This window comes from Paralichthys olivaceus, chromosome 2 (assembly GCF_024713975.1).
Source record: "Paralichthys olivaceus isolate ysfri-2021 chromosome 2, ASM2471397v2, whole genome shotgun sequence".
Classification (NCBI taxonomy): domain Eukaryota; kingdom Metazoa; phylum Chordata; class Actinopteri; order Pleuronectiformes; family Paralichthyidae; genus Paralichthys; species Paralichthys olivaceus.
Window position 1 is genome coordinate 13097818 of NC_091094.1, and position 16066 is coordinate 13113883.

Sequence of the window (16066 nt, forward strand, 5' to 3'; positions counted from 1 at the left end):
CTCCATCTATCTTTTATTGTTTTGTTTTTTATATCACAGCCAGCATGCTTAACACGCTAAAGTGAACAAGTAAAAAGACTCATATTTTATGACTTCTTGTTACTGTATGACATTGACGTCCTCCTCACTCCTGTGTATCCTTGGACTGAAACAACAGAAAAAAATAGAATGTAAAACATTAAACCTTATCATCTCAATTTGCTCAAATGAGCGCTCCTGGAAATGTAATTAAAGTCAGATTTTTACCTTGATGATCTCCCGACTCTTGACCCTCAGCTTGTTGACCTGAGACTCGGCGATGTCGGCTCGCTCCTGAGCCTCCTCCATCTCGTGCTGAACCTTCCTGTACCTGGACAGGTGACTGTTGGCCTGTTCCTCCTGTTTTAAAAGGCATACTGAGGTCAAAATGTGTTGACTGACATTTGCATGACACGTCTCATTATGAGGATTAAGTGTACTCACAGCCTCCTCAGCTTGTCGCTTGTAAGATTTCACTTTGAGCTGCAGCTTGTCCACTAGATCCTGAAGTCTGGAAATGTTCTTCTTGTCCTCTTCAGTCTGTTGCAAATCAGGAATGACAATCATGATTCAACTGTCTTAATTACTGCAGATTATTAGGATTATGGTAGTTTAATAATTAGTGATTCAAATTGTAGTTGACCTGATAACTGAGTTCCTTTACTCTTCTTTCATATTTTCGCACTCCCTTGATAGCATCAGCACCGCGCCTCTGTTCAGCATCTACTTCTGCCTCCAGTTCACGAACCTTGAATGAAGAAGTATGCAATGATTTAAAAGTTAAAATGTCATCCTCTTGTACCGTAAATATGAATGGGTAAGTCTGTGTGCCACTTACCCTAGCCTCCAGTTTCTGGAGCTGCTTCTTGCCGCCCTTCATGGCCAGATTCTCAGCTTCATCAAGGCGATGCTGCAGGTCCTTCACTGTCACCTCCATGTTCTTCTTCATCCTCTCCAAATGAGAGCTGGTGTCCTGCTCCTTCTTCAGTTCCTCTGCCATCATGGCCGCCTGATATTTTGAAGAATTTCAGATTGTTTAAACTGTCGAAGAACTTAAATGTAAAAAATGATGACTGACATATGTTATGATATTCACATCAGTGATGGCCTTCTTGGCCTTCTCTTCAGCATTTCTTGCTTCCTGAACAGCATCCTCTACTTCACCCTGGATCTGAATGAGGTCAGCCTCCAACTTCTTCTTGGTGTTGATGAGGCTGGTGTTCTGATAGAAAAATATTTTTGATCATAAGGTATACTGTAAATGTTAGGTTGCTAGGGGTCCCACATTGCTTGACCCTTTATTTACCTGAGAGTGCAGGAGTCCCACACGCTCACTGGCATCAATCAGCTCCTGTTCAGCCACTTTGCGGCCTCTCTCCGTCTGCTCCAGTGCAGCTCTCAGCTCCTCGATCTCAGCCAGCATCAGGTTGTTCCTGCGCTCCACCATGGCCACCTGCTCCTTCATGTCTTCCTGACCTCTGATCGCTTCATCAAGGTGCAGTTGTGCATCCTAAATTAATCATAAAAACACATTTACAATGCAGCTGAAATAAAGTCAGCTTTACTTACAGTTTTCTTTGGCACCACACCTTAAGCTGCCCCTGCACGTTTCTCAGCTGTTTCTGGGCTTCAGCTGCCTGGCGGTTTGCATGGCTCAGCTGAATCTCCATCTCATTCAGGTCTCCCTCCATCTTCTTCTTGATTCTCATGGCATCGTTCCTGCTCCTGACCTCAGCGTCCAGCGTGGTCTGCATGGACTCGATCACTCTCTGGCTGTTCCTCTTGATTTGCTCCATCTCCTCGTCCTTCTCCGCGAGCTTCCTGTCAATTTCACTCTTGACTTGGGTGAGCTCCAGCTGGACACGCAGGATCTTGGACTCCTCATGCTCTAGAGTAGCCTTGACACAAAATATATTTATGTTGCATAGGTCCAGCATTATTAAAGTTGTTTTTAAAAAGAGATGTTTTGTCCGACAGTACCTCTGCCTCTTCAAGTGAAGTTTGGAGTTCAGACTTTTCTGTTTCTGCAGTCTTTTTGCCTTTCTCCAATTCATGAATGGTTTTTCCAGTCTCACCAATTTGCTCAGTTAAATCAGAGATCTCCTCTGTAAGAAACATAACGTATATGTTGTTTAAGTATGTCTGATATAATGAATTATGATAGAATAATATATATATATATCTATAGATATATATATATATATAAAACAGTACTGTTATAAAGTCACAGACCCTACACAGTATACCTGTTGGCCCACTGGGGGGCACACTTTTCATAACCCTTCCTTTTATACAAAGCATTTGTAATGGCTTTCCTAAAGGTCAGTGTATAAAGGAAAGTGTGTTTTTAAAATGTTTCATACGTTGCAGGTTCTTGTTCTCCCTCTTCAGAGTCTCCAGGTGATCCAGAGCTTCTTCATATGAATTTTTCAGCTTGAACATCTCAGTGCTCAAAGAACGAGCCTCCTTCAGAGATCCCTCCAGCTCGGCCTGGCTCTCCTCATACTTCTGCTTCCACTCTGCAAGAACCTGAAAACATTAAAAAGACCCATATTTTTAGCAATACATAATTCAGTGGCCTTCATTATAAAGCATTAAGAAGAAATAAAACAATCTCACCTTGTCAAAGTTCCTCTGCTTCTTGTCGAGGTTAGCAGCCAGAGAATTAGCTCTCTCCACATCGATCATCAGGTCCTCCACTTCAGCCTGCAGTCTCTGTTTGGTCTTTTCCAGAGAGGCACATTTAGCATTCACAGCCTCGATGGATTCCTCTGCATCCTGAAGACGCTGAGCGAGCTTTTTCCTGTTAGAATAGATAGGAAATAGGTTCATGAAAACTTGTGGGTACATGTGGAAACCAATGTGACTTCAGGACTGTCCATTACTTGGCCTCCTCCAGCTCCTCAGTGCGCTGAATGGCATCAGTCTCGTATTTGGTTCTCCACTGAGCCACCTCGCTGTTGGCCTTGGACATCGCTCGCTGCAGCTCAGCCTTGGCCTCCTGCTCCTCTTCATACTGCTCTCTGAGCAGGTCACAGTCATGACGGGAAGACTGAACAGCATGAGCCAGGGCGTTCTTGGCCTTACAATGACAAACGAAACCATTTTTATTAAGATGATTTTTTGTCTGTCTCAATTCAAACGATTAACTCTTTAGTTGTGCCACACTGCACTTCTCTGAAGTCTGTTTTTTTAATATACACATACTTTAACTTCCTCTTCAACGTGCCTCTTGAGCTCTTCAATCTGCTGGGTGTAAGCCTGCTTGCTCCGTGTTAGCTGAGAGACCAGGGCTTCTTTCTCCTCTATCTGGCGACTGAATTCACCTAAAAGGCAACAGCAAATTAAAATGTAATCCTAATGCAATATTGCCATGAATTGCAAATACGACTAATTGGCATTAGAAAACTATACATAGAATATTTCTTTTTTTTCTCACCATTCTCTGTTTGCAGTCTTGCCCTTTGAACTCCAATATCATTCAATTGTCGCACATGTTCTTCATTTCTGGTCTTAAACTCACTCAATTGATCCTCAAGTGTACGACACATCTTCTCCAGATTGGCCTTAAATTAAAAAAATGTGTTGATGAAGTAAAGCAACATCATCTCTCTCTGAGAGAGCTGAGCTTTTAAGGTTTTTACTTTACCTTTGCTTTGGCAACAGTCTCCATGTTGCTGCTGAGGTCGTCGATCTCCATCTTGAATTCACTTTTCTCTTTCTCCAGCTTCTGTTTGATTCTCTGGAGGTTATCGATCTGCTCTCCCAGCTCCGCCGTGCTGTCAGCCTGCTTCTTGCGCAGAGCTGCAGCCGTGGCCTCGTGCTGCAGGGTGGACTCTTCGAGATCACGCCGCAGCTTCAGAAACTCTGCCTCACGCTTCTTGTTCATCTCAATCTGAACGGACGTTGCTCCTCCGGCCTCTTCGAGCCTCTCGCTGATCTCTTCAAGTTCCCTGGAGAGATCAGCCCTCTGCTTCTCCACCTTGGCCCGAGCAGCTCTCTCAGCCTCGATCTCCTCCTCCAGCTCTTCAATACGAGCCTAATATTGTCCAAAACACAGATGAACACAACAACATTCTAATATCCTTTCTTCAAATCTGGGCCGTCCAAAGTCAGTGAGGTGCAGTCAGGATTAGATGCTATTAAAAAACTGTACCAACCTGAAGTTCTTTAATCTTCTTCTGAAGCTGAACAGAAAGTGATTGTTCATCCTCAATCTTGCTCAGAAGCTGGCTTGTTTCAAAGTCCTTCCTGTGTAGAGAAACATTTCATAAACATTGGGAAATAATTGTTAAACTGGTCATAATTTCCTGTTTGTGTATCACAGGCATTGAATGCATTGATATAATCAGTTTTGATAGTGAAGTAGTATTCTTTTAATATGGAGAACCGCCTGTAAACAGTACCCTGAGAATTTGATTATAGCTTCAGTACATCCAGACAAACCATGTTGGGTCAAACACAACTTCACTGTTTATATGAATGCTATTTCGCTCACTTCTTTAATTTTTCGTCAGATTGCTGCTTGTCGTTTTCCAGATCCATGATGGTTTCATGGGCCAGCTTCAGATCTCCCTCAAGCTTTCTTTTGGCTCGTTCAAGGTCCATACGAAGCTTCTTTTCTTGCTCCAGAGAACCTTCAAGCTGTTTTAACCGAGAAGGGGTGTTAATCTTTTGAATTTCTTTTTCATGAAGACTAAAATCACAGTCTGTTATTATTACTCACATCGTCCACTTGCTGCTCCAGCTTCACTTTAGCCTTCGTCAGAGTGTTGACTTTGTCTTCCTCTGCCTGCAGATCATCAAGGGTCTGCTGATGAGCCTCTTGGAGAGCTTTCTTCTCTTTAGACAACTTTGCAATGGTCTCATCTTGAGAAGCCATTTCCTCCACCAGGTTTTTAACCTAAAGAGTTTTAATAAATTGTTAACATTTGATCACAGCATCTGAAACGTACATTGTTTAATAAACTGAATTTATGACCATCACCTTGTTCTCAGTGGCATGTTTCTCCTTTTCCACCTTGGCCAGGGTGAGCTCCAAGTCATCAATGTCTTTCTTCAGCTCGGAGCATTCGTCCTCCAGCTTCCTCTTCTTTGCTGTCAACTCAGCATTCATTTCCTCCTCATCCTCCAGTCTCTCAGACGTCTCTTTGACTTTGGCCTCAAGCTGGATCTTTGCTTTAATGAGCCCCTCACACCTTTCCTCAGCATCTGTGAGGTTTTCACCTTCCTGAAAGTAAAATCAAGCAAGTGATTGTTGAGGATATTTATTAGAAACAGACACAAAGAGCATGATGATCCAACTTACAGACTGCACTTGAAGCAGGAGATCGTTCTTCTCCTGCAGAAGAGAAACCATCTTCTCCTCCAGCTCCTTCTTCTTGGCCAGAGCCTTCGCTAGCTCCTCTTTGGTCTTTTCAAAGTCCTCTTTCATTTGGGCCATCTCTTTCTCAGTCTCTGCACTCTTCAGCAGAGGCTTGATCTTGAAGTACACCTTCATCCATGGCCAGGTTTTGACATTCATGAATGAGCGGATGTTGTACTGGATAGCGTAAATGGCCTCCCTGGGGATGATCAAAGGAGTATCAAAATAAATAACCAGATTCACTTTACATTTAGAAAACAAATATGTGCCTAAAAAAATATGTGTTTAAAGTTAACTTTCAACAGCACCTGCGCTCTATCATCTTGACAAACTCCCGTCTCATGAGGAAACCTCTGCAGAGAGCCTGGGTCATTGTGACCAGGATAGCAAGTTTCTCATCTCTCATTTCCTCCAGAGTTCCCAGAAGACCAGCTTTGAAGAACACCTGTTATGAAGTATAAGTACTTTACATGATGTTTGTCTACACAATCAGGATTGCTGTAAATGAAACAAACTTAATGGATAAATTGATTACCTTTGTGTGTCCAAACTTGTACTGAGTATGGTCAACATCAATGGAGCCCAAGAGTTTCTCTGAAGCCTTCTTGTTGTCAATGAACTGTCCCTCAGGGATGACACTGGCATTCAATACTTTGTATCTGATTTGAGGGAAATTGATCATTAATTAATAGTTTCTTATGAAACTTTAACAATTTCAAACATTTTGTAGAGTCTGTAGTAGTCACCTCTGCTTGAAGTCACCATAGACAATTCTGCTGGGGAAACCTTTCCTGCAGATCCTGATTCCCTCCAGCACACCATTACACCTGAGCTGGTGGATGACCAGGAAGTTCTCCATGAGACCTTAAAAACATGTGAAATTCAGTTCCCTGTCACATGGTGACAGTAGTCTTTATAGATGCATAAATGAATACTGATAGTGGGATTACCTGGAGTCTTTGATTCATTTGGAATCAAACAACGTACAAAATGAGGATGAGTGCTCCTCAGGTTAGTCATCAGCTTGCCCAAATTCTCCTGAAATACGGAAGAAGAATAACCTTTTTAGTAGCATTTAGGAATATAATGGTTCACATATTGTGGTACACTTATGTCTTTAGAGTGTTAATTGTGGTTCTTACCCTGAACATAGCAGATACTGTCTGAAAAGACCCACCCTTCTTCTTGCCAGCTTTTTTACCAGCACCTTCTGCTGGTAAATAGAATTTAATAATATACGTGAACAAATATTTTGACTTGGACTTTCTTGTGCTGTAGACAAATGAACTCCTCCATATTTGCTCTTAACAATGTGGTCCGTACCGTCTCCTGAAGCGTGTGATGCATAGAGGTGAGCCAGCAGTTTCACTGAAGACTTCTGGTACAGCTGAACCACTGAGTCGTTCAGGGGGTCTTTGTTCTTGTCCAGCCAGCCATTTACACTGTAATCAACAGTGCCAGCATAGTGCACTAGAGAGAAGTGGGCCTCAGCTTTGCCTTTAGTAGGTTTTGGTTTCTCAAAGGACTTGTTTTTACCAAGATGCTGGTCGTACAGTTTGTTCTTGAAGGTTATGTCTGTCGCCTTGGGGAACATGCACTCCTCTTCAAGGATGGAGAAGATGCCCATTGGCTGTTGTGAGGAAATTATTATTTAAAACAAAAAACTTTTGAGTCATCAGACAGTTTTCTGTTTGTGAACATACAGCAAGTGTCTCACCTTCTCAATAAGCTCAATGCAGGCAGCCAGATCCATACCAAAGTCAATGAACTCCCATTCAATTCCCTCTTTCTTGTACTCTTCTTGCTCCAGGACAAACATGTGGTGGTTGAAAAACTGTTGCAGTTTTTCATTGGTGAAGTTGATGCACAGCTGCTCCAAGCTGTTGTACTAAACAGGGGGAAATATCAAATTACATTAACACAAAATGAAGATCAAAATATTAATTCTTTTAGATTCGGTCCATCCTGACTTTAAAATGGAAACCTTGATCAAAATGATGTAAATGAAGCTTCTTAAGATTATGTTTCATCAGCCAAACAGACTTACATCAAAGATTTCAAAGCCAGCAATATCCAGGACACCGATGAAAGAGCTTCTTGGCTGCTTGGTGTCCAGCATCTCATTGATTCTGACGACCATCCACAAGAACATTTTCTCATAGACAGACTTGCAGAGAGCCATGACAGAATTGTTGACCTGATTTTACAAAAGAATTGTGAACATTAAGAATTATACTGTTAAAATGAGCAAAACATGCTTCTATGTTTATGGGATAAAACAAGAGATATCACTTAGAGAACTGTAATAAGAGGCTTTGTCAACATTAATTAAGAAGACTATCATCAGCATAAAAGAGGACCTGGATATTTAAAAAACATATTTGTCGTGTCTGAGTTAATTTCATCTTTTTATCTCCACCTACCTGAGGGACAGTTTGACCTTTGGTCACAAACTCGTTCCCAACCTTCACTCTGGGGTAGCAAACAGCCTTAAGCAAATCAGCAGAGTTCAGACCCATAAGGTAGGCGATTTTATCTGCCACTAAAAAACAGAACACAAAGTCATGGTTAAAATCCATAATACTGAGGTGACGTCATCAACGTACCTATTCATTCATTCTCTCAATGAAAACCTGAGCTACAACATAGAAGCTCATGGTGTGTGGGTTTCATACCCTCAGTGCCGTCAGGCTCAGCCTGCTCCTCACGCTGCTTCTGCTTAAATTTCATGTTTCCATGATGCATCACAGCTCCAGTCAGCTTGAATATGCCGGCTTTCTCTTCTCCAGTGAAGCCCAGGATGTCAATAGCAGTCTGTGATAAAACAAAAGCTTCTGTTATTCTTGAGAATAAACACTCACTGCCTCCAGAAATATTTAACATCCTAACAGTCCTAACATCCAGGTACATGTAATCCCCTATAACACAAGTTACAACTGGAGTTCTAAGGTGAAGACACTTTCACTTTTCAAAATAAAGACAGACGTGGATTTATTATCTCTTTCTCACCCTAGCATCATTTAAAAATCATAGTAAAGTCATCCTTACATCAGTGGCAATGAATTCTTCAATGTCATCGATACTCTTGACAGTGATTTCACCCTGACTGATCATATGATAGTCATATGGATTTGTGGTGATCAGCAGAGCCTCTGCAGAAACAGAAATAAAAAAGATAGATACGAAATAAATCAGAACACATTCAGTTCATTCTCTTAATAAAGACAATGAATACAACATTATTCACTAATTTCACACCTATGAGCTCAGGTTTGTGTCCTGTTGTGAGCTGGTAGAAGATGTGGTAGCTCCTCTCAGCAGACAGCTGGAACGTAACTCGAGACTTCTCCAGCAGATCTATATGGGTTTAAGTTATTAACAATAAAGGAGCATCAGCCCTGAAGGATTTGACAGCACAATGAAAAAATAGTGCGTAAAAAGTTTTCACCAAGCATCTTACATGTTTCAATATCAGCTGAAGCCAGCTTTCCAGTTGAACCAAAATGAATTCTGATGAACTTTCCCTGTGAAGAAACAGGTTAAAATTCAAATCTAAATTCTGTCATATGGAATGATCATTGTCACAGAATAGCAAACAATTTAAAATAAGTTATATTAGAAAAAAACTTACAAAACGAGAGGAATTGTCATTCCTCACAGTCTTGGCGTTGCCATAAGCTTCCAACAGAGGGTTTGCGGCAATGATTTGATCTTCCAGTGACCCCTAAACATAAAAATAATTTGTTCTGCTTTTTACTCATCTTTTTATGACTTTAGATTTCATATAAATATTGTTTGACTTCTCTTACCTGCATTTTTCCAGAAGTATGTTCAGCTTTCTTTCCTCCAGCCACTGCGATTGTCGCAAAGTACTGGATGACACGTTTGGTGTTGACAGTCTTTCCTGCACCGGATTCTCCGCTGGGTTTTACGATGTGTAAAAAGTATTATAAATATACATTTATGATTATTAGAAAATATTTATAATAAGTAATTTTGCTACTGTTCCCAAGACCTATAAATAAAAAATTCACACTTACGTAATCAGGATTGACTGGTTTTCTCTGTCTGTAAAATATCCAAACAATATACAAGTTTACTCCTAAAGTACAGCAGCTTTTATGGAGACATAGTAATTTAAAAATTAATAAATACCTTGGAGCATGAACTGATAGGCGTTATCAGAGATGGAGAAGATGTGGGGTGGAGCCTCAATTCTCTTCTTTCCTCTGTATCCTGCTACAACCACTGAATCATACACTGGGAGCCACTTGTAGGGATTCACAGTGACGCAGAACAGCCCTGAGTAGGTCTGTAACAGTGTGAAGTAAATGTTGAAGATTAACTGATAGAGAGGTGGTGCACTGTTCCTCTTTACAAAGTTGATGCTTCAGGAGGAAAAAAAAACCCTAAAACATACCTATGACATCATCACAAAAAGGTATTTAAAGAATCCCTATGTAACTCTTCTTGAGTAACAGCGCCCTCTGCAGCCACATTGGTGATTATCTCTGTGGGGCTCTGTGTCTGAGAGATTAGTTGGTTTTCATGTAGAGAGAAAGCTCGGACTGCATTGTCCCACTCATTGAACAGAAAAGAGAACTCCACGGTTGCTCTTCCTCATTATCTCAGATTTCCTGAAGGAGTCTTTGCTGAATATTGGAGATAAACACTGGTTTTTAATGACCTCTATGTCTTTTCAACTGATCTACAGTTTATCATCAAACTGAACTTGCATACCCAACGTTACACAGAGCAATAACATCCAGGGTGAGGAGTGGGAATGAAGGTAGCATCATTCTGCCGATTCTAAGTCAGTGAAAAATCCAACTAACGTCCGGTGGACAGATGAGCTCTTCAGTCAAAATCACAAAAGTTGGTTTGGAGAAAAATAGCAACAGTGTTTGATTCCTAATTGTCCAGTTGAAACTTCTGCATGCGGCTGTAAATGTATGCTGTGAAAGTAATCTCTACTCACGTAGATCATCCATGCTGCGTAACGCTCTTTGAGGTTATACAGCACAGAAGGCTCACTGAGGTGGGTCATCATGGCCATGTCCTCGATCTTATCATACTTGGGAGGGTTCATGGGGAAGATTTCAGTGTCTTTTACAGTCAGAGACTGCCAAAGAGACAAGAGACATAAAATTAGTTACCAACAAGCGTTCATGTGGTTGTCTAATTTATCATCAGATTTTAAACTCTTCGCTTCCAAATCACAAATTATAAATTGTCATTTTTTAAAATCATTTTAACAGTAGAATTACATTTTATTTTTAACAAATTTGTATCTTTTACTTTTCAGTACATCTTGTCACCCTATCATTAAAGTCCAGAACTTAAAGCAAAGCGAAACTGAAATGTTTCCATTCTTACCTTTCCAGTGAAAGTCTCCACTGTGGCTTTGCCCCCCTCCTTCTTGACAAGTTTCCCCTTGAGGTACATCTCACCAGGCTCGGACACAAAATATGCTGTTTTGGCATCAAACGGAGTGTTCTGAGCCTCAAGCCTCTCTCTCTCTGGCTTCCGGAGGTAAACGGCCGCCGGGCCAAAACACTCCATTTCCGGGTCCCCACTCATGATGACACGTTACTGCAGGTGATGAAACAAGACAATGGTCATTTATTTTGAATTCTAGTGAAGATAGATGAGCAAATAGTGCTGCCTGCAGTGTCTAGTCATACTGTCGTTTGAATGAATGAATGGTCTGAAATTGGTTTGAGACAGGTACTGTAGCTACTAGGCTTGGCAAAGTACCAAATACATAGATGTCGATAGGGTACTATGAATTTATCTCATGTACACTGTTAACAAAGTAAACTGTTAAGTTATGAGTGTCCAGGAAAGTAGCTCAGGTAAATGTTGTGTTTACCTTGGAGCACACTAGGTAAGCAGGGGTGTTTCTGGAAGACTTCAGTAGAGACAAAAGAAAAAAGAATAATGATCATAAAGGTTATTACTCAGGAGAGTTACATGTTTATCTTATCGTTCTATTATTTAAACTTAATATTTGATTCAAAAGATGCATGGCTGCTGTGCCACTGAGAGACTTACCTTTGCTGGGTCCCTGTCCCTGGTGGAGGTTTGTGGCTCTGTTTATATAGAGTGATGGGAGCCTATCACATGCGTCTCGCTGTATTTGGTCATGTTTCTCAGCATTATACTTGTGCAGTAGTTTCTAACCTCTAGGTGCAACATAACACAGTTTATGAGATGTCTCCATGCCAGGTCGTTGAGTGGCGTTAGAATTGTTGGGAATTAAGGTTTTTGGAAATATTTTACGATATTCCAGTATTCCTGGACAATAAGGATGCTGTGATGTCTATGTCTATAGCATCGGTTGTCTGATGTGAGGATGAGAGCAGCTTTTTGTTATAATACATATATTTTATTATTATGAATTAAAGACATACTGATGAGAGGTTGGTTCTGCATGTGGATACAATATATTTAAATAAGGTCCATGTGTGAGGTTGGTTCAGATCTTGCAGAAGGTTAAGTCAGTTCTTACATACAGTCCAAAGGTGTGACTAATGCAGCTTTTTAATGGTGCTCTGGCACAACAGTAACCCTTTGCTATGCCTTGGAGAAGCTTTAAAAAGTCAATGATATACTGTTTCAAAGTCCTTACAAGTCAGAAATTATTAAAAAACAAAATGAGTGCCAGTGAGCTTTAAAGAAAAGGCAGGATTGCCAAGGGATTATTTCTCACAACAGTGCCAACAGCTGTTCTTATTATTGCTCTCAAGGCGTACACAAGGGAGAGTGAGACCGTCCCTAAATGTAGAGTGACTGAGTGATGGATCCAAGCTCCGCTTCCTTAAAAATCACCCCACCCGCTACGTGAAGATTTTTTTAATGCACATGAAAGATGAGGATGTTTCTCTTCACATTCAATGCAAAGCTTTATTGTTCATTACATAATGTGAGGAGATCGGAGATGTCAAAGATGACAAGTGTACCAAACATTCTTGCCAAGAAAGTCACCTCAGCCCGAACAGCACGGTTCGAGCGCCATTAGCTTCTGTTTCCATTGGATCTTCTTACGGCATTGAATAAGAAAAATAAATTCTAAAGTGGTTACCAACATGATATAATGAGCCTCTGTCTCCAGCAACCTTGTGTGTTACATGATTCCTGCTTGGAAATCTTCTGTCTTATTAGGGCAAAATTCAAAAATAGCACAAGGCTTGTGTCGATGCTCGGGCCAAATGCCACATGCTCAAGAGGCTTATTGTGTTTTTACGGCCTTTGATCTCCGTCTGTCACTTTCTTCATTTGTCAAGCAGCAACAACTGTGCTCAGGATAACAAACCAAGGTGAGTAACATTCCAGTGCGCTGGCTCGCCACCATGGATATACTGTACATTAACAGCAACAGTAGCATCCATGTTTAACCTTGTAGTAGATGTATTATTAGTCTATTCCAACTATTAGTGTATTTGTGAAATGCAACTATGCCTTTCTCCATTTTATATGTGTTATATTTTTTTATATTTTCTGGTTTTTAACCCACACTAGTAGTTGCGTGTAAATCTGTGGACTGACTCTTTAAACCTTTTTCATGAAGACTGAATATATGTTGTCCTGTAGCAAAGTCATTCACACTATTAAGAATTGTTGTTACCATATAATTGAAATATTTTTAACGTTTCAGCACCACTGTGTTTGGAATGATGCAAATGTCACACTGACTAACTTGTCGACCTCCAGGGTGAGCTTCTCCTTTATGTCCAAACTGAAAATGCTCTGTTCATACGTCAGGTTGTTACACTGCCTTTCATACTTTTTAACGTGTTCCTCCCCCGTTAAACTGTATCACTCGTCACTTTGGAGAATGAAAACAATTTGCTTTTGATGAGGTTTAGTGTTTGTTGGTTATAAGTTGGTGGTGCGGGGTCAGCAGCATCTTATAAACACCAGAGGGAGCCTCAAGTTGCAAAGGTGCAAACAAGCTACTTATATTACCAGCTTCTTTATCAGCATCCTCCTCTGCTCTCCTAATAATACATCATCCACCCACAATGACTGGCATCAAGTAGAATGTTTGTTAGTCTACAACAAGGTAGTGTTTACAAAACTGTAAAAGTACGCTTGTTCCTATTCAGGGTCATGGAGGAATTGTTGGAGTTAATCCGACCATGTATTGGACAGAAGACGCAGTTCATCTTAAAATATGGTATGACACATTTACACATCTAGATTTGAATGTTTAAATGTTTTAGTACATATGTGACTTTGGCTGCTCTTCTCACTGCAGGTGTTGACATGTTTGTCTCTGTTTTCATTTAGTGTGAGTTCACAAACCACTGATGTTGCACATTGATCTTAGAAATATTACATTTAGGTAATTGCTTTCCTATATAAACTCACTCTGGATGGAATTCATTACTTCACTTCCATGTATCCTTTGTCAATAATCATATAATGTTTGTTATTGACGGTAATGCTGTTGGTTAAAATCATTCTTTTCATACACATTTTGTGTGTTGAGTACATTTTTACTTTTATTATTATTTTAATGAGAAACAGTAGGAAAAAAATTCAGCATGGATTTTATTTTTCTACTATTATTAACTAAGTTGTGTTACATAGGTTGTTTGCCAAAATTCTGCTTGCTTTATTCATTAACGTACATCACATGCTGTGGATGACTTAAGCCTCATGTGCTACATGTGCTCTACTGGACCAAGTTCAAACATTGCAATGTTTGCCCATAAAACTGATTACCTTCACTCAGATAAACTGTTGTTGTATAAAAAAAAAGTATTGTGCTTCATTTTGAAACCTTCTCCTCAAGCACCAGCTGCTTCTGTGAACTTGTAAAACCTTTGTGCTCAGATTTCCACTCTCGCTCTTAGGTCTTAGTGAAATGACCCTGTCAAAATTCCCAAGCCAATAGTATGCCAGGTATGACGTTGACAATCACTGCCTCAAGTGGCCACATTCACTTGACTTCTCACTGTTACTTATGGGTGGTAACTGTTTAACCATGTTCAGCAGATTTCTCAGCATTCTCAAATGAGAAAAATGCATTTTGTTCACAATGAACTGATAACTGATACAGTTAGATGCATATTGAGTAGGTGTATATATGTCAAGATGTCCTTACTTACTCCACAGCATGGTTCTATCTCACTTTCCTAGTCATGCAACTCGATATCATCTTCACTTAGATTATCTTCTGCCTCCTAAATTCTAAAAAACTAAAAAACTTCTATCAAACCTTGTGTAAAATAGGTTGAAGGTTCCTGTAAACAAACCACTTCATAATGACCAAGAAGAAGATAAATAAACTGGTTGAAAAGCAAAACACACCCTTCCATCAATAACAAAACCGACTAAAACAACAGACTAATGCTATTGCTCATTTCCACAGGAAGTGGAAGAAGAAGAAAGATGAAAAGGATTCTCTGCTAATCCACATCAACTGAGAGAAACATCCCAGAAATGTTAAACTGAGCTGCAGGTATGATACTGGTTATATTTGTTACTGGAAATAATTACAAATCTACAAAATGTATATCTATAATCTAGATATCCTCATAGGCATAAGGTTTACGTCATTAAGCGGTATGGGAATTTCCTCGAAATATTCAGAAATGGAAAATCCCAGAAATGAAGAGAAGAACTAGTTACCTGTTTGTCTGCCTGTGTCAGAACCACTTACCTGTGGGAGACAGAAATAATCAGACTTGTCAATGTCAAACATGTCAATATATGAATGAATGTATCACTAAAAGACATAGACATGTGCAAAATGCAGGGAAATCCATACTGTTCAATCTGTGCACAAATATCTAAACAATAAATATTAAACATACAAATACATATTGTGGATAAAATCATACATATACAAACCATGTAGTTTGAAAAAAATCAAAGTCAACAGTGCATCCACTCTAACTTGGCGTGTTACTCAAATAACTCAATGCAGAGACTATTGATTACTAGTGATTGATTAAAATAAATATTAGCAGTTATTCTGAAATACACCACTCCTTAACAGAGGATTGCTTCAGCAAAGTATTTCTGTAATCAAACTTACCAAATGAATTCATCATCAGTCGGTGACTGACAGCTTCACAGATTCACATCTTTGTTCAGGAAATTCAAGAATGAGCTGGAAACAACCAGAGATAAACTGGCATTCCTCATTCTCAGTTCAGCTGAATATATACAAATAAACTAGTATTGTCAAAATGTAGATACGGACTGTGTATACACATTTACATACGTGTTATCAAGTGTATTTACAGATTCATCCAGCATCAAATATCAAATATCACATCGCTGGGGGTCGAGCGGGTAGAATGGGTCATCAGTCGATGATTAGATCGTTGGCTCCTCCAGTCTGCACGTCAGAGTCTCGATGACCGGTGAAAAGCACTAAATAAATTCAGTCCATTACCCTTAACAGGCCTCTTACCTTCACCTCATCTCCACACAATCTACAAGGTTGAAATATGATAAAATCCACAAATGTGCATTATTCCTGCAAATTATTATAAAACATTTTCTCTTTGTGAAAAGAAAACATATACAGTATGAAAGGACACATCTATAAAAGCATTCAGCAATTTAAAGAGTTGTCATCTACCAGCAGCCAACCTTTGACTGCCAACAGCCACTTGATATTTGACACTGATTGTATCAGTAACATAAACATGTTGTTAAGTGGCT

General features: G+C 39.9%; 2 protein-coding genes across 3 annotated transcripts in view; one reads left to right on the top strand and one right to left on the bottom strand.

The window, feature by feature from the left end:
• Positions 1–14768, bottom strand: LOC109638485 (myosin heavy chain, fast skeletal muscle-like). Of its 2 annotated transcripts, none has more exons than XM_069536566.1 (41): positions 11438–14768; positions 11256–11294; positions 10760–10975; positions 10362–10505; positions 9539–9695; positions 9424–9451; positions 9193–9304; positions 9015–9107; positions 8844–8907; positions 8642–8740; positions 8432–8535; positions 8059–8197; positions 7807–7925; positions 7431–7580; positions 7101–7271; positions 6707–7013; positions 6526–6593; positions 6334–6421; positions 6130–6247; positions 5919–6042; positions 5692–5828; positions 5327–5582; positions 5006–5248; positions 4745–4921; positions 4517–4662; positions 4179–4269; positions 3668–4057; positions 3458–3584; positions 3226–3344; positions 2904–3100; positions 2638–2821; positions 2382–2547; positions 1999–2123; positions 1608–1916; positions 1325–1528; positions 1115–1240; positions 857–1027; positions 662–766; positions 463–558; positions 247–378; positions 1–145 (listed from the first exon to the last, which is right to left on the bottom strand). In XM_069536566.1, the coding sequence occupies exons 3-41, from the start codon at positions 10961–10963 to the stop codon at positions 125–127; spliced, it is 5811 nt and encodes a 1936-aa protein (XP_069392667.1). In that variant the 5' UTR covers positions 10964–10975; positions 11256–11294; positions 11438–14768; the 3' UTR covers positions 1–124. The 2 variants fall into 2 exon arrangements, with proteins under 2 accessions (XP_069392667.1, XP_069392666.1); XM_069536565.1 differs by having other exon boundaries at positions 6526–6596.
• The window catches only part of LOC109638505 (myosin heavy chain, fast skeletal muscle-like), an 18228-nt gene continuing 15674 nt past the window's right edge, over positions 13513–16066 (top strand). The window contains exons 1-2 of the mRNA XM_020101514.2: positions 13513–13562; positions 14763–14852. The gene's annotated coding sequence lies outside the window, so the exon portion shown is untranslated. The remainder of the gene's footprint in view (positions 13563–14762; positions 14853–16066) is intronic.